Raw genomic sequence first — 27,972 nt, forward strand, 5'->3', positions numbered from 1 at the left:
CCCAGGATCAGGATGTCCTGACCGGAAGCCCAAATATGGGCATGCCCCCCTTCTACAAACCATTGGGGCATCAATCACTACATAGGGTCATAAATCATGATCTTTTTCTGATTTACGACATTGACAGCTTGACACTTACCCCAAAGACCCCCACCCCGGCCAGGATGTCCTGACCGGAAGCCCAAATATGGGCATGCCTGCTACAACAGGACATAGGGTCATAAATCATTACATAGGGTCATAAATCAGACTGGGGTCATAAATCATTACCGGTTGACCTGACAACTGGACCCTTACCCAAAGACCCCCACCTAACCATCAGAATGTCCTGACAGGCAGCCCCTTAGGTTCACATAGCGGTCACATAGGCTCACATAGGGTCATCCATCAAATCTTGACGTGTGACATCTACTTTAATCTCTCTATCATGGTTCAGTTGAAATTGAACACTAAATAAGACCATTACATGTTGTATTATGTTAGGATGGTTGAGTGATTTTGATGTCTATTCATGTGACTTACTATGGTTATTACTGGGTTAGGGTTAAATATCAACATTTAGACATGACAACTCACTACCGAGTTACTGGGTTATTACAGGCTGACTAAACCGCTCGCGTCGCGTGCGCGCACCCCGCTAATGTGGGAGTTAATGTAATGTATGCTGAGAAAACATAGGAACAATAATTACATTAACAGGAAGTAGAGATGATGTCATCTAGTGTATTTGTTGCTTCTGTGCAATACAACATGCCAATGATTACATTAAGTTAATGTACATGACTACATTAGCTGAGGTCATAATTACATTTGTTACATCTGGACATACTAATGACAGGAGTAAGCGGAGAGAGGATGGTAGCAAAAATGACCAACATATGAAACATGGAGTATACAAACATTAGCTATATTTGGATCAAAACAGACGGACAATTTTGGCCGAAAGAAAGTCCATGATGGATGGACCTGATATAGCTGAAAATTCACCGTCCGTGGACGTCGCCACTGATGCCATGGCAAAGCCACGGTGAAATTCTCCTTTAACCTGTAGTTGTTGCCTTTTTTCAATGCAGGATTCTACATGCAGGAGTTAGTCCGTAGCGTGGTGTTTCTGGTTTTGGGTAGGGAAATATGGCGAAGCGAAAGTGCTGTTCGAGTCTGATGGCTCCAAGTTGAGTGAAGTTTGGTAAGAATTGAATGGAAGACGGAGACAACGAAAAATGGAGCAAACAGACCAAAAGTTGTAAAGGAACATCGGTTTCTTTTGGAGCGCGATTCATCAACAATTATGTATTGTTGGGAGATCATCTGAGGTCAGGAAGATGGTAAAGGAGGCATTAGGAAAGGTAGAGTCAGTCAGAGTGACCAGTAGTGGTTTTGGTTTGATGCGTCTCAGAAGAGCTGAAGGAGAGAGCATTGTTTTTCGGAACAGGGCACTGATAAAATGTGTAATATCTGGAGTTTCGTTGGAAGAGTGAAGAGTGTCTGCCTACTCATGTGATGCTGAGATATGTAAGATACGCAGTGAGAGCGATTGTGAATAAACCACTGCAGTTATGAAATTGATAAAAGAATGGCCATGTTTCAAAGTGTGTGCCCACTGAATATTTTTGGTATTTATTAGGATCCCCATTAACCACTGCAAAAGTATCAGAATTGTTCACTTCTCTCATTGACTTCGCAAACCCCGGCTTGGTCCGCTTCACAAGTTCTCTGAAGTCTCGCGTTGTTTGCGTCTCTGGGTTTAGAAACTGGTAGTGAGGGAACAGGAAGTTCCGCGCGGGCGCACATCATTCTTCAGAATAAAGGATACGTCAGAATTGTGCAGTCGAGACGACAACTTCTGTGTCCGTTTCAAATGTATTACTACTGGTATGTAATAGCACGTTTTAATATCGAAAGAACATGTCATAACATGCTAGGTAACAAATACGTCAAGTTATCACGTTTGGTTTAAAAAAAATGGTCCAAACCGCGTGAGTGAACGTGATCACTTTATTTTTAATTTTTACAAGTGACATAGATACTCTGGGTTAGTCTGAGTGGATGTATATCATTTCGTCAAGGTAATTTCATAAAGGATAAAATAATTTGAGATTTCTGGGTTCGTTTTACATGTCGTTGTTGGTTTTGTGTAAAGTTAAAATTCACGAGCTGGAAAAATGGCGGCTCCCACTTGGTCTGCATCAACGGACTTCAGTCCAGGCTGTGAGGGTGCCGCAGAGAGAGACCATTTTACGGTTGCACTACCATTTTGGAGCTAAATGTAATGATTAGCAGATTTCAACATGTGTACTAATATTGAAACATTCAGTTGTTTCTGTCTATCTATACATGTTACTATGGTGTGAACGGAACTACTATTGGTTTTTGATTGAAATAATACAGTAAAGACAAGTTTATTCAGGAAAATAGTACATAGTGCTGCCTAAAACATACTGCAACCTTGCACTAAATGTTTTTTTGAGTCATTTATGTGAATTCAGAAATCTACTATAGATTAAGTTCTGTAGCCTAATTTAAAGTGTATACTTTGTCTAATGTGAATGAATTAATGTTTTGTTGTCAATGCAGATCTATTGAAATTAGATCAGTGCTTGAATTGGGCAGAAGCTCACCGGAGCTGAGTACCAGCACCTCAAATTTCTACTGCTTGAGCTCATGTTCCTCTTATAGAGAATAAAGAAAGTGCCAGAACTGTCAAGAGTAACTTTTGTATCCGTTTCTATTTATTACTACAGACCGACTCAGATTAAGCCTGAGGCTGGTAACATCAACAGTGAGGACAAACCCAACCTGCCTCTTATTGGGAATTTTCCAGTAAATGTGTGCACATTATACATCTTAGAGTAGTCAGCAGAATTAGTGCACTCTATATGTGTGTCTAGGTCATTAGGCACCATTAAACATGCACCTGTCTTGAGAGTGGGTGTGTCTGTTTATTTTTGTACCATTGCTATGAATGGAATCTATGCTCTAATGTGAAACCAAGCTAAAGTTAGTGCAAGGCAAAAAGATAAGGGTGGCTAAATGCCAGAGGGGATGAATCATTAACATAAAGAGGAGTCACTTATATGTGTGACCTAAGGAGGAAAACTATTAAAAAAAAAATTAAAAAAAAGTGTATGCCAAGGCTGGAAAGACACTTGCTTCATGAACCAGCTCGGGTTCTATTACTTTGTAATAAAGTCTTTTTGAACTCACAGGCTCCGGTATTTCCACGACACTCTCCTTCCACACTGAGTCAAAACCTACAGTCACTGGGTCCTGATTGTGACAGTGGAGCCCATTTTGAACTGCATGATCAAGAGATAGCATCAGTGAAGCTGGAAGACTGCAGTCAAACACTGGAACTGAATGCCAAAATTAAAACAGAAAATCTGTTTCTCATGGTAAGAGCACGTTCTAAGTTTGTGTGTTTTTCATTCCAACTTCCATCTGTGTATGAAAAGTTGCTGTAGAACTGTTTCATGATGAACTGTTTCAATGAGAAGGTAGATGTTATTTCATGCTACTGACTAGGGATACACAATATATCGGTGAACATATCAGATGTCTAGTTTAACGCTGATGTGCAAAACCGATGTCAAAGCTGATGTAAATACCTACCTATATAACGTAGGTACAGGACGTAATGAACTTGCGTAAAATTTTGCGACACAGTATTCCTATCCCTAGCCCACCATGTCTGCTGTGTGGATCGAGCATTTATTTGAAAGAGTAAGAACATTTCAGCTGAGACAACTCAAAGGCAAAATCCATTAAAGCCAAGAAATGGAATCCATTGCCCTTGACAATCAACCGTTCTCTGTCGTGGGTGATGTTGGCTTTCGCCGACTGGTCAAGCACCGGTACACACTAACGTAATCTCACCCCATTCCGTACAAATGTGCGCAACCGCAACATTCAAACGAGGCTGCAAAGAAAACTAATGGGACTGTACGGCATGACAGGTCACGATGTAACAGAGGGTCAGTTTTTTTCAGCTTTTCTCCAATACTATAAGGCCATTACCATGTCGATCAACGCTTAAATAGAAACGTAGTACAAACGTAGTTCACACCCCAGATTTTGAAGTCAACACAGTCACAACACTGTTGACTTCAAAATCTGGGGTGTGAACTACGTTTCTATTTAAGCGTTGATCGACATGGTAATGGCTCTATAGTACTGGAGAAAAGCTGAAAAAACTGACCCTCTGTTACATCGTGACGTGTCATGCCGTAACGTACAGCACGCGTAAAGCAACTATTTCTGTCTTACAATCTCTCTCCAGCAGGTGTAGCACTTCTCTCGTCATTTAAAAACAAGAAATGGACAGTGACGGGGGTAAGGAGGGATACCTAGTCATTTTTTTGCGTCATCATTGCATGCGATCATCAATCTCGAAGCCGCTGTTTACTTCTAAGATCACTTTAGCACCGCCCTAAAAACCTGATTCAAATTCGACACAAACCTTCAAATTGTGCTTTACAATGGTATTGACATTACAGTTGATCTGGAAGTATTACGTTTTTGGGGCGCTAAAATAAGGGCAATTGTACGGACCAAGGCGATGTACGAGTTTACGTGAGTTTATGTTAGTGTAACGGATGTGAAATGGCTAGCTAGTTAGCGGGTACGCGCTAGTAGCATTTCAATCAGTTACGTCACTTGCTCTGAGACTTAAGTAGTGTTGCCCCTTGCTTTGCAAGGGCCGTGGCCTTCGTGGAGCGATGGGTAACGATGCTTCGTGGGCGACCGTTGTTGATGTGTGCAGAGGGTCCCTGGTTCGCGCCCGTGTCGGGGCGAGGAGACGGTTTAAAGTTATACTGTTACATTGATGCTGTTGACCCGGATCACTGGTTGCTGCGGAAAAAGGAGGAGGTTGAAAGGGGGGTGAGTGTAACGGATGTGAAATGGCTAGCTAGTTAGCGGGTACGCGCTAGTAGCATTTCAATCAGTTAAGTCACTTGCTCTGAGACTTAAGTAGTGTTGCCCCTTGCTTTGCAAGGGCCGCGGCTTTTGTGGAGCGATGGGTAACGACCGTGCTTCGTGGGCAACCGTTGTTGATGTGTGCAGAGGGTCCCTGGTTCGCGCCCGGGTCGGGGCGAGGGGACGGTTTAAAGTTATACTGTTACATTAGCACCAATACAACCAGCCTGAAAACAATAGCTAGGTTGCCACTTGTTGTTCGCCTATTGAAATTGAACTTCAGTTCTTGAAAATAAACAGTTAGCCAGCTACTTAACCCTGTTGCCCAAAGCTTCCGTTATAAGCAGCCAACTAGCTTCATCTGGCTAGTGACGCTCGACTGGACCAGGTTATGTGCTGTGAAGCTAGCCACAATAAGGATTAGCACAAAAGTGGAATTTGCTGTTTGTTTTCAAAATAAAAGTATGTCATTGACAGTGATGCAAATGAATACAAATAGTAGAATTATGCCCTACCTTTACTTTGAAGGCTAACTGCAAATTTCACTATTGTGGTTAATTTTTATTGTGGCTAGCTTCACATAGATGGGTCCGACCACCATTAATCAAATAAGAACTGTCTTATAAATTAGGGTTAATTTAGATGATGACACCTAGCTATATAGTTAGCTACCTGACTATAGCTACTGAAACAGATTATGTCGGTTTGCGATGTTTTTGGGGAAGAACATTGTTTGCATCCATGAGTTAGCTAGCTTTTTTTATGACCAGCATCATAGCATACGTATTGATGAATCGTTGACATATGAAATTCGAGTGATTGTGTAATCAATGTGTAATAACTACGTAAAAAATGTATGGCCGCGTAAAATTATTATGTGACGGGCAGTCATATTCAGGTCCTGATTGGTCAACAAGCTTATTTTTTGACACGCAAAGACCCAAACGGCGTTCTATAGAAATCCTGGTTGAGAATGAAACGACTGAACAAATGATCAAGGAAACAGCACAGCAAATAAGTGAGGAAATAGGTTTTAAATATGTTTTATTGGTAATGGTATGGAAATGCCAACAAAATAACTTTTTGGTGTGTTTCTGTAACCTTTTATTTAACTAGGCAAGTCAGTTAATAACAAATTCTAATTTACAATGATGGCCTACCCCGGCCAAACCCGGGCGACGCTAGGCCAGTTGTGCGCCGCCCAATCATGGCCGGATGTGATTCAGCCAGGATTTGAACCAGGGACTGTAGTGACGCCTCTTGCAATGAGATGCTGTGCCTTAGACTGCTGTGTCCATGTGTGTGTTTGTGTGTGTGTTAACTATTTAACTGTACGAAAATGCATAAAAGGCTGCAAAAAATGTCAATATCGGGTATCGGTAGCTGTTTTTTTTTTTTTGTCAATGAAAATATCGGATATCGGTATGGGCCAAAAATGTCATATCGGTGCATCACTACTACTGACACTTGTATAGTTTGACACCAGTATTGTCAGCATTTGTTTTATTCACTTGGCTATCTGGAGTGTTCAGAGAGTAGACTAAAGAAGTGAAGGAGACAAACTGCCAGTGTTTTAAAGTTATATGAAATGAGTCTGTGTAGTTACTAACCCTTGTGAAAGTGAGTGGAGGATGATATAGGTCATAATGTTCTTGACTTATGAGATACTTTTAGAATAGTTTTATTCCCCTTTTGCATTAGTGTTGGGCCAGTAACCGAAAGGTTGCTGGATTGAATCCCAGAGCTGACAAGGTAAAAATGTCATTCTGCCCCTGAGCAAGGCAGTTAAGCCACTGTTCTCCGGGGCACCGAAGACGTGAATGTCGATTATGGCAGCCCCCTGCACCTCTCTGATTCAGAGGGGTTGGGTTAAATGTGGAAGACACATTTCAGTTGAATGCATTCAGTTGTACAACTGACGCGGTATCCCCTCTCCCATTCGGAAAGTATTTAGACCCCTTGACTTTTTCCATGTTTTGTTACGTTACAGCCTTATTCTAAAATGTATTAAATAAATAAGAGAGATATTTCTACTACTTGATTGTTGTCAACCTGTGGTAAATTCAATTGATTGGACATGATTTGGAAAGGCACACACCTGTGTAGATAAGGTCACACATTTGACAGTGCATGTCAGAGCAAAAACCAAGCCATGAGGTCGACGGAATTGTCCTTAGAGCTTCATGAAAGGAAAAATTCACGAACTGGTAAAATGGCGGTGCCCACTCGATCTGCATCAACAGACTTCAGTGCAGGCAGTGTGGGTGCAGCAGAGAGAGACAATTTTTACAGTTGCAGTACTATTTTGAAGCTAAATGTAATGATTATCGGTTCTCTACATCTGTAATAACATTCAGACACAATTGTCCGTAGAGCTCCATGAAAGGATTATGTCGAGGCACAGATCTGGGGGAGGGTGCCAAAACATTTCTGCAGTGTTTATTTTATTTATTTTTGAACCTTTATTTAACTAGGCAAATTGGTTAAGAACAAATTATTTTTTTACAATGACGGCCTAACCCGGACTACACTGGGCCAATTGTGCGCCACTAGTTTCGGGATTAGTGGTATTGGGGTAAAGGTCATCTCAGAGATATAGTACAGTACTGAGCTCCAAAACCTTTGTATTTCAGCACATTCCCACAGGCAATGATACAAATCAACTTTTATTTGTCACATACACATGGTTAGCAGATGTTAATGCGAGTGTAGCGAAATGCTTGTGCTTCTAGTAATCTAACCTAACAATTTCACAACAACTACCTTATACACACAAGTATAAAGGAATGAAAGAATATGTACATAAAAATATATGAATGAGTGATGGTACAGAACGGCATAGGCAAGATGCAGTAGATGGTATAGAGGACAGTATATACATATGAGATGAGTAATGTAGGGTATGTAAACATTATATGAAGTGGCATTGTTTAAAGTGGCTAGTGATACATTTTTTACATCAATATTTTACATTATTTAAGTGGTTGGAGTTGAGTCAGTATGTTGGCAGCAGCCACTCAATGTTAGTGATGGCTTTTTAACCTTTCTAGCCCTGGCGTTCCGCTAGCGGAACTCCTCCCACATTCCACTGAAAAGGCAGAGCGCGAAATTCCCATTTTTTTTTTTTTACATATTTAACTTTCACACATTAACCTCTAACACCTCCCAAACCTGGATCCGGGAGCACCCCCCACCACCCCCCACTGACTAGCATAGCTAGCATAGCGTCACAAGTAAATAGTAGCATCTAAATATCATTGAATCACAAGTCCAAGACACCAAATGAAAGATACAGATCTTGTGAATAAAGCCATCATTTCTGATTTTTAAAATGTTTTACAGGGAAGACACAATATGTAAATCTATTAGCTAACCACGTTAGCAAAAGATACCATTTTTCTTACTCCACTATTTTTTCACTCCATCACCAGCTATCACCAATTTGACCAAATAAAGATATAAATAGCCACTAACCAAGAAAAAACTTCATCAGATGACAGTCTGATAACATATTTATTGTATAGCATAGGTTTTGTTAGAAAAATGTGCATATTTCAGGTATAAATCATAGTTTGCCATTGCAGCCACCATCACAAATCTCCCCAAAGCGACTAGAATTACTACAGAGAGCAACGTGTATTACCTAATTACTAATCATAAAACATTTCTTAAAAATACACAGCTCACAGCGATGGAAAGACACAGATCTTGTGAATTCAGACAATATTTCAGATTTTCTAAGTGTTTTACAGCGAAAACACAATAAATCGTTATATTAGCATACCACATGTGCAAACGTTACCCGAGCATTGATTCAAGGCAAAAAGAGCGATAGCATTATCACCACCAAAATGTATTAATTTTTTCACTAACCTTCTCAGAATTCTTCCGATGACACTCCTGTAACATCATATTACAACATACATATAGAGTTTGTTCGAAAATGTGCATATTTAGCCACAAAAAAACGTGGTTATACAATGAGAATAGTAGCAAAACTGGCCTGAAAATGTCGGGCGCCATATTGGACAGTGATCTAGTCTAATGAATAAATATTCATAAACTTGACTAAAAAATACAGGCTGGACAGCTATTGAAAGACAAATTAGTTCTTAATGCAATCGCTGAATTACTTTTTTTAAATTATCCTTACTGTGCAATACCTGGTGTGCCAAAGCGAAGCTACCCCAAAGAAAATGGCGGAATATGCGTTTAACATTTTTCTACAGAACAACGATTTATCATCATAAATAGTTCTTACTATGAGCTGATCTTCCATCAGAATCTTGGGCAATGTATCCTTTCTCCGGTCTAATCGTCTTTTGGTCGAAAGATGTCCTCTTGTCCCGTCGAAATGGCCACTAACGTTCGGCATGTACTAGAAAAGTGCCCAGCTCTTGGAAGTGCGTCACAAAGAAATGCCAGAAAATCGCACTAAACGGATATAAATTGCTATAAAACGGTTTAAATTAACTACCTTATGATGTTTTTAACACCTATAACGAGTAGAAACATGACCGGCGATATATTACTGGCTAAACCAAAGCTTGGAAAGAGGCCAGTCCGACGTCCATCGTGCGTCGAGCGTATTGAAGAAAAGAAAGCTCCTTCCGCCTTTCTGTCTTTTATAAAGTCCCTGATTGCGCAATCGACTCCATTCAAATTGTCACCACTTACTGACATCTAGAGGAAGGCGTAGGCAGTGTTTGTAGCCCCATAGGATTCACAGGGACTTACAGTCGTATGAAAAAGTTTGGGCACCCCTCTGAGGCTGCATAATAATTTACTCTGTTGTCACAGAAAATGATCACAGTGGCATGCCATTCATTTTCTAATAAAAGCTGAGTACTGGGGTATTGTCCAGACAAAGATGTTTAGTGTAGCAATATTAAGTTGTATGAAATTAAATCAGATGTGAAAAATAGGATATGCAAAAATGTGGGCACCCTTGTCATTCTGTAGATTTGAATACCTGTAACTACTTAGCACTGATTAATTGGAACACACAATTGGTTTGGTGAGCTCATTAAGCCTTGAACTTCATAGACAAGTGCATCCAATCATGAGAAAAGGTATTTAAGGTGGCCAATTGCAAGTTGTTGTTCTCTTTGACTCTCCTCTGAAGAGTGGCAACATCGGGGCCTCAAAACAACTCTCAAATGACCTGAAAACAAAGATTGTTCAACATTATGGTTTAGAGGAAGGCTACAAAAAAGCTATCGCAGAGATTTAAGCTGTCAGTGTCCACTGTGAGGAACATAGTGAGGAAATGGAAGACCACAGGCACAGTTCTTGTTAAGGCCAGAAGTGGCAGGCCAAGTAAAATATCGGAGAGGCAAAGGCGAAGGATGGTGAGAACGGTCAAAAACAGCCCACAGACCACCTCCAAAGACCTACAACATCATCTTGCTGCAGATGGTTTCACTGTGCATCGTTCAACAATTCAGTGCACTTTGCACAAGGAGAAGCTGTTTGGGAGAGTGATGCAGAAGAAGCCTTTTCTGCACACGCCACAAACAGAGTCGCTTGAGGAATGCAAACGCACATTTGGACAAGCCAGCTTCATTTTGGAATAAGGTGCTGTGGACTGATGAAACAAAGATTGAGTTATTTGGTCATAACAAGGGACGTTATGCATGGCGGCAAAAGAACACAGCGTTCCAAGAAAAACACTTGCTACCCACAGTAAAATTTGGTGGGGGTTCCATCATGCTGTGGGGCTGTGTGGCCAGTGCCGGTACTGGGAATCTTGTTAAAGTTGAGGGTCGCATGGATTCCACTCAATATCAGCAGATTCTTGGGAATAATGTTGAAGAATCAGTCACAAAGTTGAAGTTACGCTGGCGCTGGATGTTTCAACAAGACAACGACCCAAAACACTGCTCAAAATCTACCCGGGCATTTATGCAGAGGAACAAGTACAATATTCTGGAGTGGCCATCCCAGTCCCCAGACCTGAATATCATTGAGAATCTGTGGGATGATTTGAAGCGGGCTGTCCATGCTCGGCAACCATCAAACCTAACTGAACTGGAGATGTTTTGTAAGGAGGAATGTTCCGAAATACCTTCATCCAGACACTCATTAGAGGCTATGGGAAGCATCTAGAGGCTGTTATTTTAGCAAAAGGAGGCTCTAACAAATATTGATGTGATTTTTTTCTATTGGGGTGCCCAAATTTATGCACCTGTCTAATTTTGTTTTGATGCATATTGCACATTTTCTGTTAATCCAATAAACCTAATTTCACTACTGAAATATTACTGTGTCCATCAGTTATTTGATAGATCAAAATGAAATTATTATTTATAAATGGAAATCATGGAAATTGTCAGGGGTGCCCAAACTTTTTCATACGACTGTAAAAACTGAACTGGGAACGAGGACCAAGATTTCTGAAATCTCACTCCCTGGCAGGAAAAGTGCTGTAGAATGAGTTCTGTTCCACTCAGAGACATAATTCCAACGGTTATAGAAACTAGAGAGTGTTTTCTATCCAATAATAATAATAATATGCATGTTGTACGAGCAAGAATTGAGTACTAGGCAGTTTAATCTGGAGACCAATTTATGCTAAGTCGAAACAGCACCCCCTATATCTGCAAGAAGTTAACAAGTCCAATACAGCTAATGAAAGATACACATCTTGTGAATCCAGCCAACATGTCAGATTTTTTAAATGTTTTACAGGGAAAACACAATATATATTTATGTTAGCTCACCAACAAATAGAAAAAAGCACATACATTTTTCACAGCACAGGTAGCATGCACAAAATCAACCAAACTAACCTAGAACAAACCAAATAAACCAAGAAACAACTTCATCAGATGACAGTCTTATAACATGTTATACAATAAATCTATGTTTTGTTCGAAAAATGTGCATATTTCAGGTATAAATCATAGTTTACATTGCGGCTACAATCAGAAATTGCACCGAAAGCAGCCAGAATAATTACAGACACCAACGTGACATACCGAAATACTCATCATAAAACATTTCTGAAAAATACATGGTGTATAGCAAATGAAAGACAAAGATCTTGTGAATACTGCCAATATTTCCGATTTTTTTAAGTGTTTTACAGCGAAAACACAATATAGCATTATATTAGCTTACTACAATAGCCTACCACACCACCGCATTCATTCATCAAGGCACGTTAGCGATAGCAATAGGCACTTTAGCGTTAGCGAATAAACCAGCAAAAGATATTAAATTTCTCTAACCTTCATAAACCTTCCTCAGATGACAGTCCTATAACATCAGGTTATACATACACTTATGTTTTGTTCGAAAAGTGCATATTTAGAGCTGAAATCCGTGCTTATACAATGTGCTAACGTAGCATCTTTTTCCCAGAATGTGCGGATATTTCTATTAGACTCTCACCTATTCTGACCAAATAGCTATTCATAAACATTACAAAAAAATACATGTTGTATAGGAAACTATAGATCCATTAGTTCTTAATGCAATCGCAGTGTTAGAATTCTAAAAATATCTTCATTACGACATAAGACTTAGTTATGGCAAGGGAATAACCAAAACCTGAGCGCAAAGCTACTAGTACACAGTTCGACAGATATATGAAATAGCATCACAAAATGGTTCCTACTTTTGCTGATCTTCCATCAGAATGTTGTACAAGGGGTCCTTTGTCCAGAACCGTCGTTGTTTGGATTCAGAACGTCCTCTTTCCCTCTTGAATTAGCAAGCACACTGGCCATGCGGCGCTAACCTCTCCTTCGTGAACAAACGCAAACGACGCAACACGCCTAACGTCCCGAATAAATTTCAATAGTCTAATAAAACTATATTGAAAAAACATACTTTACGATGATATTGTGACATGAATCAAATAAAATCAAAGCCGGAGATAGTATTCGCCCATAACGACAGCTTTCCAGTAGGCAATAACAGGTCCCATCACGCGCCTTGCAGAGAACAGAAAATGGGGGACACGTCGTTCCAAGAGGGTTTATTCAACCTCAGACCGAGATAATCAACTCCTTTCTCCTCTCACTTCTTCTTGACATCTAGGGGAAGGTGTATGACGTGCACGTATAGTCATACGTATCATGCCGATTTATAGGCAGACACTTGAACACAGCATCGATTTCAGACTTTCCACTTCCTGGTCAGAAAGTGTGCTGCCAAATGAGTTGTGTTTTACCCACAGACAAATTTCAAACGGTTTTAGAAACTAGAGAGTGTTTTCTATCCAATAGTAATAATAATATGCATATTGTACGAGCAAGAATTGAGTACGAGGCCGTTTAAATTGGGTACGATTTTCCCCCAAAGTGAAAACAGCGCCCTCTGGTCCTCATCAGGTTAACAGTCTGATGGCCTTGAGATAGAAGCTGTTTTTCAGTCTCTCGGTCCCTGCTTTGATGCACCTATACTGACCTTCTGGATGATAGCTGGGTGAACAGGCAGTGGCTCGGGTGGTTGTTGTCATTGATGATCTTTATGGCCTTCCTGTCACATCGGGTGGTGTAGGTGTGCTGGAGGGCAGGTAGTTTGCCCCCGGTGATGCGTTGTGCAGACCTCACTACCCTCTTGAGAGCCTTACGGTTATGGGCGGAGCAGTTGCCGTACCAGGCGGGGATACAGCCCAACAGGATGCTCTCGTTTGTGCATCTGTAAAAGTTTGTGAGTGCTTTTGGTGACAAGCCAAATTTGTTCAGCCTCCTGAGGTTGAAGAGGCGCTGCTGCGCCTTCTTTACCACGCTGTCTGTGTGGGTGGGCCAATTCAGTTTGTCCTGATGTTTACGCCGAGGAACTTAACTTTCTACCCTCTCCACTACTGTCCCGTCGATGTGGATAGGGGGGTGCTCCCTCTGCTGTTTCCTGAAGTCAACGATCATCTCCTTTGTTTTGTTGACATTGAGTGTGAGGTTATTTTCCTGACACCACACTCCGAGGGCCCTCCTCCCTGTAGGCCGTCTCGTCGTTGTTGGTAATCAAGCCTGCCACTGTAGTGTCGTCTGTAAACTTGATGATTGAGTTGGAGGCGTGCATGGCCATGCAGTCGTGGGTGAACAGGGAGTACAGGAGTAGGCTCAGAACGCACCCTTTTGGGGCCCCAGTGTTGAGGATCAGCGGGGTGGAGATGTTGTTACCTACCCTCACCACCTGGGGGCGGCCCGTCAGGAAGTCCAGGACCCAGTTGCACAGGGCGGGGTCGAGACCTAGGGTCTCGAGCTTGATGACGAGTTTGGAGGGTACTATGGTGTTAATAAATGCTGAGCTGCAGTCGATGAACAGTATTCTCACATAGGTATTCCTCTTGTCCAGATGGGTTAGGGCAGTGTGATTGCGATTGCGTCGTCTGTGGACCTATTGGGGCGGTAAGCAAATTGGAGTGGGTCTAGGGTGTCAGGTAGGGTGGAGGTGATATGGTCCTTGACTAGTCTCTCAAAGCACTTCATGATGATGGAAGTGAGTGCTACGGGGCGGTAGTCGTTTAGCTCAGTTACCTGGGAACAGGAACAATGGTGGCCCTCTTGAAGCATGTGGGAACAGAAGACTGGGATAAGGATTGATTGAATATGTCCGTAAACACACCAGCCAGCTGGTCTGCGCATGCTCTGAGGAAGCGGCTGGGGATGCCGTCTGGGCCTACAGCCTTGCGAGGGTTAACACGTTTAAATGCTTTCCTCACTTCGGCTGCAATGAAGGAGAGCCCGCAGGTTTTGGTAGCGGGCCGTGTCAGTGGCACTGTATTGTCCTCAAAGCGAACAAAGAAGTTGTTTAGTCTGTCTGGGAGCAAGACATCCTGGTCCGCGACGGGGCTAGTTTTCTTTTTGTAATCTGTGATTGACTGTAGACCCTGCCACATAACTCTCGTGTCTGAGCCGTTGAATTGCGACTCTCCTTTGTCTCTATACTGAGTTTTCTACATGTGTACTAATATTCAGACACCTTCAGTTGCTTCTATCTTTATCTATAAATGTTACTATGGTGTGAACGGGAAACACAATTGGTTTTTGATTAAAATAATACAGTGAAGACAGGGTTCAAACTAAACTTGTACTAAATGTTTTTTTGCTATTTATGTGAATTTGGGAAATCTACTTCAGTTTAAGTGCACTTACTTTGTGTAGACTAATTTTAAAATGTGTACTTTGTGTAATATGAATTAATGAATGTTTTGTTGTCAATGCTTAGCTACCTGATCCATTGAAATGAGATCAGTGCTTGACTTGGACAGGAGCTCACTGGAGCTGAGAACCGGCACTTCAAATGTCTACTGTTTGAGCTCATGTTCCTGTCAAGGCTTTGGGTAACTGGGGAAAAGGAGTCAGGCGCAGGAGAGTTGAGATGCGTGGACAAGGTATTTAACACACGAAAAAACACCAAAAACACCAACGATCCGTGAAATCAAATCAAATTGTATTAGTCACATACACATGGTTAGCAGATGTTAATGCGAGTGTAGCGAAGTGCTTGTGCTTCTAGTTCCGACAATGCAGTAATAACCAACAAGTAATCTAACCTAACAATTCCACAACTACTACCTTTATACACACACAAGTGTAAAGGGATAAAGAATATGTACATAAAGATATATGAATGAGTGGTGGTACAGAACGGCATAGGCAAGATGCATTAGATGGTATAGAGTACGGTATATACATATGAGATGAGTACTGTAGGGTATGCAAACATAAAGTGGCATAGTTTAAAGTGGCTAGTGGTACATGTATTACATAAAGATGGCAAGATGCAGTAGATGATATAGAGTACAGTATATACATATGAGATGGGTAATGTAGGGTATGTAAACATTATATTAAGTGGCATTGTTTAAAGTGGCTAGTGGTATATTTTTACATAATTTCCATCAATTCCCATTTTTAAAGTGGCTGGAGTTGAGTCAGTATGTTGGCAGCGGCCGCTAAATGTTAGTGGTGGCTGTTTAACAGTCTGATGGCCTTGAGATAGAAGCTGTTTTTCAGTCTCTCGGTCCCTGCTTTGATGCACCTGTACTGACCTCGCCTTCTGGATGATAGCGGGGTGAACAGGCAGTGGCTTGGGTGGTTGTTATCCTTGATGATCTTTATGGCCTTCCTGTGACATCGGGTGGTGTAGGTGTCCTGGAGGGCAGATAGTTTGCCCCCGGTGATGGGTTCTGCAGACCTCACTACCCTCTGGAGAGCCTTACGGTTGTGGGCGGAGCAGTTGCCGTACCAGGCGGTGATACAGCCCGACAGGATGCTCTCGATTGTGCATCTGTAGAAGTTTGTGAGTGCTTTTGGTGACAAGCCGAATTTCTTCAGCCTCCTGAGGTTGAAGAGGCGCTGCTGCGCCTTCTTCACGACGCTGTCTGTGTGGGTGTACCAATTCAGTTTGTCCGTGATGTGTACACCGAGGAACTTAAAACTTTCCACCTTCTCCACTACTGACCCGTCGATGTGGATAGGGGGGTGCTCCCTCTGCTGTTTCCTGAAGTCCACAATCATCTCCTTTGTTTTGTTGACGTTGAGTGTGAGGTTATTTTCCTGACACCACACTCCGAGGGCCCTCACCTCCTCCCTGTAGGCCGTCTCGTCGTTGTTGGTAATCAAGCCTACCACTGTAGTGTCATCCGCAAACTTGATGATTGAGTTGGAGGCGTGCATGGCCACACAGTCGTGGGTGAACAGGGAGTACAGGAGAGGGCTCAGAACGCACCCTTGTGGGGCCCCAGTGTTGAGGATCAGCGGGGTGGAGATGTTGTTACCTACCCTCAGCACCTGGGGGCGGCCCGTCAGGAAGTCCAGGACCCAGTTGCACAGGGCGGGGTCGAGACCCAGGGTCTCGAGCTTGATGACGAGTTTGGAGGGTACTATGGTGTTAAATGCTGAGCTGTAATCGATGAACAGCATTCTCACATGGGTATTCCTCTTGTCCAGATGGGTTAGGGCAGTGTGCAGTGTGGTTGCGATTGCGTCGTCTGTGGACCTATTGGGTCGGTAAGCAAATTGGAGTGGGTCTAGGGTGTCCGGTAGGGTGGAGGTGATATGGTCCTTGACTAGTCTCTCAAAGCACTTCATGATGACGGAAGTGAGTGCTACGGGGCGGTAGTCGTTTAGCTCAGTTACCTTAGCTTTCTTGGGAACAGGAACAATGGTGGCCCTCTTGAAGCATGTGGGAACAGCAGACTGGGATAAGGATTGATTGAATATGTCCGTAAACACACCAGCCAGCTGGTCTGCGCATGCTCTGAGGACGCGGCTGGGAATGCCGTCTGGGCCTGCAGCCTTGCGAGGGTTAACACGTTTAAATGTTTTACTCACCTCGGCTGCAGTGAAGGAGAGCCCGCAGGTTTTGGTAGGGGGCCGTGTCAGTGGCACTGTATTGTCCTCAAAGCGGGCAAAAAAGTTGTTTAGCCTGTCTGGGAGCAAGACATCCTGGTCCTTCACACATAAATATACCGGTACAATGAATAAACGGGGTTCATACAAAGCTCGGCAATAAAATACCAGCCGTCAGATACAGTCATCAACATAGAACAAACACGCACACATACATGTGTGAAACAGCGGGTTAAATACTGAATCTGTAATGGGGGAATTGAAACCAGGTGTGAAAAAACCAAAGACAAAACAAATGGAAAATGAAAAGTGGATCGGCGATGGATAGAATACCGGTGACGTCGACCGCCGAGCGCCGCCCGAACAAGGAGAAGGACCGACTTCGGCGGAAGTCATGACAGTACCCCCCCTTGAGCCGCGCGCTGTCACCGGCCTCGAGGACGAGGCGTAGGGCGACCCGGATGGAGACGGTGGAACTCCTGCAGCATCGACGGGTCCAATACGTCCTCCACCCAGCATCTCTCCTCTGGACCGTACCCCTTCCACTCCACGAGGTACTGAAGGCCCCTCGCTTGACGCCTCGAGTCCAGTATGGCTCGAACTGCATACACCGGGGCCCCCTCGATGTCCAAAGGGGGCGGAGGAACCTCCCACACCTCAGACTCCTGGAGTGGACCAGCCACCACCGGCCTGAGGAGAGACACATGGAACGAGGGGTTAATATGGTAATCGGGGGGAAGCTGTACCCTGTAACAAACCTTGTTCAGTCTCCTCAGGACTTTGAATGGCCCCACAAACCGCGGGCCCAGCTTCCGGCAGGGCAGGTGGAGGGGCAGGTGGAGGGTCGAGAGGGGCAGGTGGAGGACGCTTCACTGCCGTGGCGGTCTGCGCCAGTCTTCTGACGCCTCCCGGCCCACTGCACATGAGCGGCGTCCCATGTCTCCTCCGAGCGCCTAAACAAGTCGTCCACCGCAGGAGCCTCGATCTGGCTCTGATGCCAAGGTGCCAGAACCGGCTGGTACCCCAGTACGCACTGGAAGGGGGAGAGGTTAGTGGATGAGTGGCGGAGCGAGTTTTGGGCCGTCTCTGCCCAAGGTATGAACGCCGCCCACTCCCCCGGCCGGTCCTGGCAATAGGACCGCAGAAACCTACCCACATCCTGGTTCACTCTCTCCACCTGCCCGTTACTCTCGGGGTGAAAACCTGAGGTAAGGCTGACCGAGACCCCCAGACGTTCCATGAACGCCCTCCAGACCCTTGATGTGAACTGGGGACCTCGATCAGATACTATGTCCTCAGGCACCCCGTGGTGCCGGAAGACGTGTGTGAACAGGGCCTCCGCAGTCTGTAGGGCCGTAGGGAGACCGGGCAAAGGGAGGAGACGGCAGGACTTAGAAAACCGATCCACCAGGGCCAGGATCGTGGTGTTCCCCTGTGAGGGAGGAAGATCCGTTAGGAAGTCCACCGACAGGTGTGACCACGGCCGTTGTGGAATGGGTAAGGGTTGTAACTTCCCTCTGGGCAGGTGCCTAGGAGCCTTGCACTGGGCGCACACCGAGCAGGAGGAAGCATAAACCCTCACGTCCTTAGCCAAGGTGTACCACCAGTACTTCCCACTGAGACAACGCACTGTCCGGCCGATACCCGGATGACCAGAGGAGGGTGACGTGTGGGCCCAATAGATCAAACGGTCGCGGACAGCAGACGGAACGTACAGATGCCCAGCTGGACACTGGGGGGAGTGGGCTCTGCACGTAACGCCCGCTCGATGTCCGCGTCCAGCTCCCACACTACCGGTGCCACCAGGCAAGAGGCCGCGAGTATGGGAGTGTTATCCATGGACCGCTCCTCCATGTCATACATCCGGGACAGTGCGTCTGCCTTAGCGTTCTGGGAACCTGGTCTGTAGGACAGGGTGAAAACAAAACGGGTAAAGAACATGGCCCATCTTGCCTGGCGAGGGTTCAGTCTCCTCGCCGCCCGGATGTACTCCAGATTGCGGTGGTCAGTCCAGATGAGAAAAGGGTGTCTAGCCCCCTCAAGCCAATGTCTCCACGCCTTCAAGGTCTTGACGACAGCCAACAGCTTCCGGTCCCCCACGTCGCTCCGCTGGGCTGAGCTTCTTCGAAAAGAAGGCACAGGGGCGGCGCTTTGGTGGCGTTCCTGAGAGCTGAGAGAGCACGGGTCCTAACCCAGCCTTGGACCCGCGTCCACCTCCCCTATGAATGCCAAAGAGGGATCCGGATGAGCCAGCACGGGAGCCGAGGTAAACAGAGCCCTCAGGTGACCAAAAGCCCTGTCCGCCTCAGCCAACCACTGCAAACGCACCGGTCCCCCCTTCAGCAGTGAGGTAATGGGAGCTGCTACCTGACCAAAGCCCCGGATGAACCTCCGGTAGTGGTTGGCAAACCCTAGAAACCGCTGCACTTTCTTTACCGTGGTGGGAGTCGGCCAATTACGCACAGCTGAAATGCGGTCACTCTCCATCTCCACCCCTGATGTGGAAATGCGATACCCTAGGAAGGAGACGGCCTGCTGGAAGAACAGGCATTTCTCAACCTTGACGTACAGGTCATACTCCAACAGTCGTCCAAGTACCCTGCGCAGCAAGGACACATACTCGGCGCGTGTAGCGGAGTATGTCAGAATGTCATCGATATACACCACCACACCCTGCCCGTGCAGGTTCCTGAAAATCTCGTCTACAAAGGATTGGAAGACTGATGGAGCATTCATCAACCCGTATGGCATGACAAGGTGCTCATAATGGCCTGATGTGGTACTAAACGCCATCTTCCACTCTTCTCCCTCCCGGATACGCACCAGGTTGTAAGCGTTCCTGAGATCCAATTTTGTGAAGAAGTGTGCCCCGTGCATTGACTCGATCGCACTGGCTATGAGAGGTAGCGGGTAACTACCTCACAGTGATTTGGTTAATGCCTCGATAGTCAATACACGGGCGCAGACCTCTATCCTTCTTCTTCACAAAAAAGAAACTCGAGGAGGCAGGTGAAGTGGAGGGCCGAATGTACCCCTGCCCCAGAGATTCGGAAACATATGTTTCCATAGCCGTCGTCTCCTCTTGCGACAGGGGATACACGTGACTCCTGGGAAGTGCTACGTTTACCAGGAGATTTATCGCACAATCCCTCCGTCGATGGGGTGGTAATTGAGTTGCCTTCTTCTTACAGAAGGCGAGAGCCAAATCGGTATATTCAGAGGGGATGCGCACGGTGGAGACCTGGTCTAGGCTTTCCACTGTAGTAGCACCGATGGAAACCCCTAAACACCTCCCCGAGCACTTTCGTGACCACCCCGTGAGAGCGGTCTGTTGCCACGAAATAGTGGGGTCATGACAGGCCAACCAGGGTAGGCCCAGCACCACGGGAAACGCAGGAGAATCAATAAGGAAGAGACTGATTCTCTCCTTGTGACCCTCCTGCTTAACCATGCCCAGTGGAGCGGTGGCCTCCATAGTCGATCATTAGGGTCAGGGCTAACTATCTAGGGCGTGCACAGGGAAGGGCATATCCACAGGAACAATGGGGATCCCTAAACTGGGAAAATGATCTGTCAATAAAATTCCAATGCTTTGGGTGAGCCTGGTGCCGACTCACCTGGGGTGAAACGAGAGTGCCCTGCCTGCTGCCTCGACTCCCAGAGGAACCTCCCCAGCACCTACCGGCAGTTAGACCTCTCCGGCCACAGATGGTGCATGGTCGCCCTAAGTGCAGCACCTCCCAGCTCCATGGGCGTCGGAGCGGTGGTGATGGGGGATGGAATTGACAGACCCCGATCTGGATGTCCACGGATAGCCAGCACGTTATCCAGCCGGATGGACAGGTCCACCAGCTGGTTGAATGTCAGAGTGGTGTCCCTGCAGGCCAACTCCCGACGGACGTCCTCGCGCAAACTGCACCGGTAGTGATCGATCAGGGCCCTGTCGTTCCATCACGAACTCCTGTGCGCTCCCCGTCCCCTGCCTCAGGTGTACGAGACGTTCATGTGAAATCCCGAAGTGGAGGCCCACTCCAGGGCCTTCCCTGAGAGGCAGGAGACGAGGGCGGCCACGCTCTCACAGCCTGAGGGAGCCAGGTGGACGGTTGCCAGGTAGAGCTCTAGCTGGAGCAAGAACCCCTGACATCCCGCCGCCGTACCATCATACTCCCTCGGGAGAGCGAGCCGAATCCCACTGGGACCAGGTGAAGGAGGGGTGATTATAGGTGAAACTGGTGGTGCTGGTGGAGACGCTGGAGGAACTCCTCCTCTCTTCCATCGCTCCATGGTTTGCAGCACGCGGTCCATGGCGCTGCCGAGATGCTGGAGAATTTTAGAGTGCTGCTGGACTCGCTCCTCGACCCCTACTGCAGGGGCACCTGCTCCTGCTGACTCCATTTGAGGTGTGTGTTTCTGTCAAGGCTTTGGGTAACTGGTGAAAAGGAGCTAGGCGCAGGAGTGTTGAGATGCGTGGACAAGGTATTTTAAAAAAACAAAACAAAAAAAACAAACACCAGTATAGAAACAATAGAATGGAGCGTTGTGTGAATATACCGGTACCGCGAATAAACAGGCGTAGATACAAAGCCCAGCAACAAAATACCAGCCGTCAGATATAGCCATCAACATAGAACAAACATGCACACATACATGTGGGAAACAGAGGTTAAATACTGAACATGTAATGGATCGGCGATGGCTAGAAGACCGGTGACGTCGACCGCCGAGCGCCGCCCGAACAAGGAGAGGGACCGACTTCGGCGGAAGTCTTGACAGTTCCTCTTATAGAATATTAGCTCAACAGTATTGTGGAGCTCCTGTGCCTAAATATAAACAGTACCGACACCTATTTCAGTCCAAGTCAAGCACTGAATTAGATAATTGAACATATAACATATTTTTAGAGAATAAAGAAAGTGCCAGAACTGTGAAGACAATAACTTTTTGTGTCTGTTTCTCATTGTTACTACAGGACTAGAATTAAGTCTGAGGCCGGTAACATCAACAGTAACGACAAACCCAGCCTGCCTCTCTCCTTCCACACTGAGTCCAAACCCACAGTCACTGGGTCCTGATTGTGACAGTGGGGCCCAGTTTGCACTGCAGGATCCAGAGATGGCATCTGTGAAGCTGGAAGACTGCAGTCGAACACTGGAGCTGAATGTCAACATTAAAGATGAAGAAGAGGAGGAGAAGATTGGGAAATCTGTTAATCATGGTAAGAGCAGGTTCTATCTAACAAAGTTTGTTGTTCATTCCAACTTCCCACTGTGCATGAAAAGTTGCAGTAGAACTGTTTCAATGAGAAGGTAGATGTTATTTCATGCTACTGAGACTTGCATGGTTTGACACCAGTATTGCCAGCATTTGTTTTATTAACTGAGCTATCTGGAGTGATCAGAGAGTAGACTAAAGAAGTGAAGTAGACAAACTGCCAGTGTTTTAAAGTTCTATGAAGTGAGTCTGTGTAGTTACTAACCCTTGTGATCCTGAGTGGAGGATGACACGCCCCTTTTTAGCTTTCATCTCTTACCCACTTTTAGATTAGTTTTATTCCCCTGTATTGTACAGCCTACTGATATGAATACATATGTCACCCGGTACAGACAGAAGAGGACCGGCCACCCCTTTGAGCCTGGTTCCTCTCTGTTTCTTCCAAGGTTCCTGCTTTCTAGGGAGTTTTTCGTGGCCACTGTGCTTCTACACCTGCATTGCTTGCTCTTTGGGGATTTTGGGTTGGTTTCTGTAAAGGACTTTGTTACAACTTTTGTAAAAAGAGCTTCATAAAATACATTTGATTGACATGTATATCACACCAATTGACTGGTTGTTCTGATATTGTTCACACAGGAGACCATGTTGAGACATTTTCTACATCCAGAGAGCATCAGCAGGAAGATCACAGAGCAAAGAGGTCTCACCACTGCCCACATTGTGAGGAGATTTTCCCATTTCTATCAAAGCTAAAAATACACCTAAAAATACACACAGGAGAAAAGCTTTACTCCTGCTCTGAATGTGGAAAATGCTTCAAAACATCAACTGCGCTAAAAGTTCATCTTGGAACACACAGAGGAGAGAAGCCTTACTCCTGCTCTGACTGCGGGGCGAGTTTCTCTCGCCGGAACACCTTAAATCGTCATGAACATATACACACAGGAGAGAAGCCTTACTCCTGCTCTGACTGTGGGGTGAGTTTCTCTCGACTGGGCACCTTAAAAAAACATGAACGTACACACAAAGGAGGGAAGCCTTACTCCTGCTCTGACTGTGGAAAGAGTTTCTCTCAACTGGGTACCTTAAAACAACATGGACGTACACACAAAGGAGAGAAGCCTTACTCCTGCTCTGACTGTGGAAAGAGTTTCTCTCGACCAAGCCACCTAAAACAACATGAACGTATACACACAGGAGAAAAGCTTTACTCCTGCTCTGAATGTGGAAAATGCTTCAAAACATCAACTGACCTAAAAGCTCATCAGAGAACACACACAGGAGAGAAGCCTTACTCCTGCTCTGACTGCGGGGCGAGTTTCTCTCATCGGAACACCTTAAAACGTCATGAACATATACACACAGGAGAGAAGCCTTACTCCTGCTCTGACTGTGGAAGGAGTTTCTCTCAACTGTGCCACCTAAAAATACATGAACGTTTACACACAGGAGAGAAGCCTTACTTCTGCTCTGACTGTGGAAAGAGTTTCTCTCAACGGGGCACCTTAAAGCACCATGAACGTATACACAAAGGAGAGAAGCCTTACTCCTGCTCTGACTGTGGGGCGAGTTTCTCTCGACTGGGCACCTTAAAAAAACATGAACGAATGCACACAGGAGAGAAGCCTTACTTCTGCTCTGACTGTGGAAAGAGTTTCTCTCAACTGGGTACCTTAAAACAACATGAACGTATACACACAGGAGAGAAGCCTTACTCCTGCTCTGACTGTGGTAAGAGTTTTTCTCGACCGTGCACCTTACAAAAACATAAACGTATACACACAGGAGAGAAGCCTTACTCCTGCTATGACTGTGGGGCGAGTTTCTCTCGTCCGGACACCTTAAAACAGCATGATTGTATACACACAGGAGAGAAGCCGTACTCCTGCTCTGACTGTGTAAAATGCTTCAAAACATCAACTGAGCTAAAAGTTCATCAGAGAACACACACAGGAGAGAAGCCTTACTTCTGCTCTGACTGTGGAAAGAGTTTCTCTCAACTGGGTACCTTAAAACAACATGAACGTATACACAAAAGAGAGAAGCCTTACTCCTTTTCTGACTGTGGAAAGAGTTTCTCTCGTCCAGACACCTTAAAATGATCTGAACATATACACACACTGGAGAGAAGACGTTTTTCTTGAGAGTTTCTCAAGAGTTTCTCTTGAGTGTGCCATTTAAAAAGACACCAAGGGAAACACAAGAGAGGAGCCTTACCACTGATCTGACTGTAGAAAATGTTAAAACACCAGCTGAGCTTAAAGGTCATTAGAGAAAAGACAAAGGAGAGAAGCCTTACTTCTGCTCTCAATGTGGCAAGAGTTTTTCCCAATTGGGCAATGTAGAAACACACCAACGGAAACACACTTGAGAGTGCAGTGATAAGGCTTCTGACTGTGGTAAGAGATTCTACAGATTGGGCCATTTAAAAAGACATCAATGTATACATAAAGGAGAGAAGCCTCATCAGTTCTCTCAGACCAGCTAAGATTAGACACTCCACTTAATTCTCATGTCATTAAATAATTGGCAACGATGAATTGGATCAAATGAAGAAAGTGTAGAACACTATTGTAATCCTATAGTTTCTCACTGTGAGAGAACTGTGCAGAGGAAAGGGAGCATTACAGAATGTTAGCCTTTATTTACTGATCAGTGTGCACCTTGTCAGTTTTGGTGTGAGAGAGAATAAAGTAGACGGCACACGTCAAACGTTTGATTTATGACCCTATGTCCGGATGACGTGTGCATGCCCATATTTGGGCATCCGGTCAGGACATCCTGGCAGGAAGTGATCGCGTGGTTATGCCCATATATGGGCATCCTGTTCCTGTTCTCACGCCTTAGTGAGTGCGACAATATTTATATAATGCCTTCAAAGTTTGTCATGATGATTGATGTCTAGGGACCTCTTTGAACTGGGGGGGATGAACATTTAAAATAGTTTGACCCCCCCCACCCCCTGTTTTATTGACCTTAGGGTTGTTGTCTATGAAACACGAATGTCCTGGGGTATTGGGGTTGGCAGACGCCTTATAAATAAAGCCCAGAACAAGATATGCGGCCCCAGAACACTAAACAAGATTTTAAAAATCAGCGTGGATTTAGTGATCAGTGGCAAAGCAGTGATGACTGTAACAACGGAAGCAGGACCTCGGTTGAAACATAGAGAAAGGGCCAAGTATCAAGCCGGTTTCTAAGTGTGTATAGAACCCAAATACTGCCCGCAACTGCTCTGAAAGATCAAGTGCTGATGTCTAATGGACATCAATGAGGGTATCGGTTTGATTACCTGGCCTGTATAGTGAACCTCTATACGGTAGGAGAAGAATATACAGATCAGACTTTAGGAGTGGACTACAGGCTTGAAGACTGGATGGTTTTTCGCAAGGTTGTGTGTCCCGAACTGAGCCTTATCACCAAGGGTTATAGCTTGTTCACGGGCTACGAGACCCGTTGGGAAGGTGCCCCTGACTCCTCAGGAAGAATATTTCACAGGGTGAAAATACAAAGAAAGAACGGACTTCCATGTGGCTACGTGGAGTTCTATATCAGCAACGAGGAAACCCGCAACCAAAACATTCGTGATGGTGGCCTGACTGGGGATTTTAGGTTGCGCATGCTTATTCTTTTTAAAATTTGGGATCTAATGGAATTGAAAATGTTACAGCTGTTGGACGCTCTCTTTGTACAGAGCCAACAGCGGCAGAGCATTGTTCATGTAAAGAAGTGCATAATATATACGAATCCTGAGGATTATGATTCAAAGGAGCCCCAAGAAGGTACATCCTCAGAAGGGACAGCCTCCGAAGAAAACTAAGTACGCGGCTGCGTTAGCCACGCCCTGATACCCAAAGGACTGGTTTAACAATAAAAGGAGTGCCCTTAAAGCCTCCAGTTCTTCATTTCATCATACACCATGGATATTCATACAGCATACCAGGACTCCGATACGACATGGGGGCCAGACCCTAAGGACTCTATGCCTCGCAGCCCGACATTCTACTCCCCCCTGGCGAGACCCACGACACCCCCTACATTTACACAGCCTGAGGATGTGTTTGATGGGGTAGTCAGTACTATTTTTGTGGACACCATCGAGGCCTCTGTAGCCACACTTTTAGACGTGGTGATTGGAGAATATATAAGAGAAAAATGCATCGGTTGTGAGATCAATCAACCCAGCCAGCGCGTCATCCGTGCCTATACGACCCGCCAAGATACTACTTCTTCAACCATTTTGAGGAGCTGGTGAAAAGACTGTGGTCCTGCAGGTTTATACCATCGCTGGTCAGAGCCCCGGAGTCTATGGGTCTTGTGCCGTCTATCCCCAGAGTTTACGGGGTAACCGAGGCATTCCTACATGAACTGAAGGAGGCAATCTACGTCCACGAGAAACTCAAAGAAATCCGTCACACCCTGGTGGACGACAATAAATACCGGGAAGCTGTGGTGGCTGATGTGATGACTTTCTGGCTCAATAAACCCCAAGAGACCGAGTGACATTTTGTTATTTAGTTGTAAAGCAATGGGTAACTATGTGTCTACGATGTTAGAGAGAATAAATAAAATTCTTCTTTTGAGAGAACTTACAAATGCTATGCATCAGATTATTGAAAATAAAGTGAACAATGTATCGTTCTACACGACACACAATGCCTGGATTAATGAAGAGCGTGTGCTGAAAATGGAACAAATCATGAATCATGTACGACATACGGGCGAGAGTCTGCAATGGACACAACTGGTATCACGTCTTGTGGATGATTCTGAAGTACTAGAAACATTTGTCTAAGATTTTACTTTATTTGTTTGAAACACCATTTAATTGTAACGTGTATCATATTTGTTGTTTATATGCTTATATATCGGACATGTGTGTTTAAAAAAATTCAGCGACACAAGCCTGTAAATCTAAACCAAATATACAGGGTGTTGCATGCTGTGATCGTTGAGAAAACTGGGACATGTATCCTGCAAAGAATCCTGAATTGTCTGTATACGTAATACTTGATGCATGAAATAAAAATTCTAAAATGAGAGTGAAATGTTGTTGTTATTTGAAAGTGTCTCATTAACGTTATTGTCCCTCAGCGAGGCAAGAAGGATGGCGGAGCAGATGTTGAAAAACATTTATTATAATCCCTCTAACCCCGGGTCTTATGGGGGGTAAAGAGCATTTCCAGAGAGCTATAGCCGAAGAAACAGGTAGCCTGTTAAGCGATGCTAAAGTGAATGAGTCAGAGCAGGATGCATTATCTCTCCATAAACCTGTAAGAAAACTATTTCCAAGAAATAGAGTTTTTTCTACGCATCCCTTGTCCCAATTTCAGGCGGATCTATGTGACATGCAGGCCCTTGCAGATAAAAATGATGGAAATCGCTACATGCTAACGGTTATAGATATTTTCTCTAAAATAGCATTTGTAAGGGGCTTAAAAAATAAGAGCGGAGCAGAGGTGACCCGGGCCTTTGACTCTATCTTGAAGGAAGGAGGAGCCCCCAAGAAAATGCAGACTGATGGCGGAAAATCATTTTT

At 44.9% G+C, this 27,972-nt stretch overlaps 3 protein-coding genes across 5 annotated transcripts in view; all 3 read left to right on the forward strand.

Moving 5' to 3' along the window:
* Positions 1-27,972, forward strand: part of LOC129860157 (zinc finger protein 501-like) — a 188,260-nt gene that overhangs the window by 35,130 nt on the left and 125,158 nt on the right. The window lies entirely within an intron of this gene.
* LOC129860154 (gastrula zinc finger protein XlCGF26.1-like) lies at positions 1,785-26,185 on the forward strand. 3 transcript variants are annotated; one of them, XM_055930508.1, is made up of 5 exons: positions 1,785-1,872; positions 3,207-3,392; positions 15,094-15,259; positions 22,192-22,437; positions 23,070-26,185. In XM_055930508.1, exons 3-5 carry the CDS (start codon positions 15,247-15,249, stop codon positions 24,533-24,535), a joined length of 1,725 nt encoding a protein of 574 aa, XP_055786483.1. In that variant the 5' UTR covers positions 1,785-1,872; positions 3,207-3,392; positions 15,094-15,246; the 3' UTR covers positions 24,536-26,185. The 3 variants fall into 3 exon arrangements, with proteins under 3 accessions (XP_055786483.1, XP_055786485.1, XP_055786484.1); XM_055930509.1 differs by lacking the exon at positions 1,785-1,872 and adding an exon at positions 1,884-2,066; XM_055930510.1 differs by lacking the exon at positions 15,094-15,259.
* Positions 1,796-27,972, forward strand: part of LOC129860173 (zinc finger protein 883-like) — a 127,304-nt gene continuing 101,127 nt past the window's right edge. Inside the window, exon 1 of the mRNA XM_055930542.1 lies at positions 1,796-1,872. The gene's annotated coding sequence lies outside the window, so the exon portion shown is untranslated. The remainder of the gene's footprint in view (positions 1,873-27,972) is intronic.

Source organism: Salvelinus fontinalis, chromosome 7, assembly GCF_029448725.1.
Source record: "Salvelinus fontinalis isolate EN_2023a chromosome 7, ASM2944872v1, whole genome shotgun sequence".
Lineage (NCBI taxonomy): Eukaryota > Metazoa > Chordata > Actinopteri > Salmoniformes > Salmonidae > Salvelinus > Salvelinus fontinalis.

What these genes read in the sequence shown, in the direction of transcription:
- LOC129860154 (XM_055930508.1), top strand. An exon ending in TGGGAAATCTGTTAATCATG is followed by an intron (nt 22,438 to 23,069) that starts GTAAGAGCAGGT and finishes TTGTTCACACAG; the next exon opens with GAGACCATGTTGAGACATTT.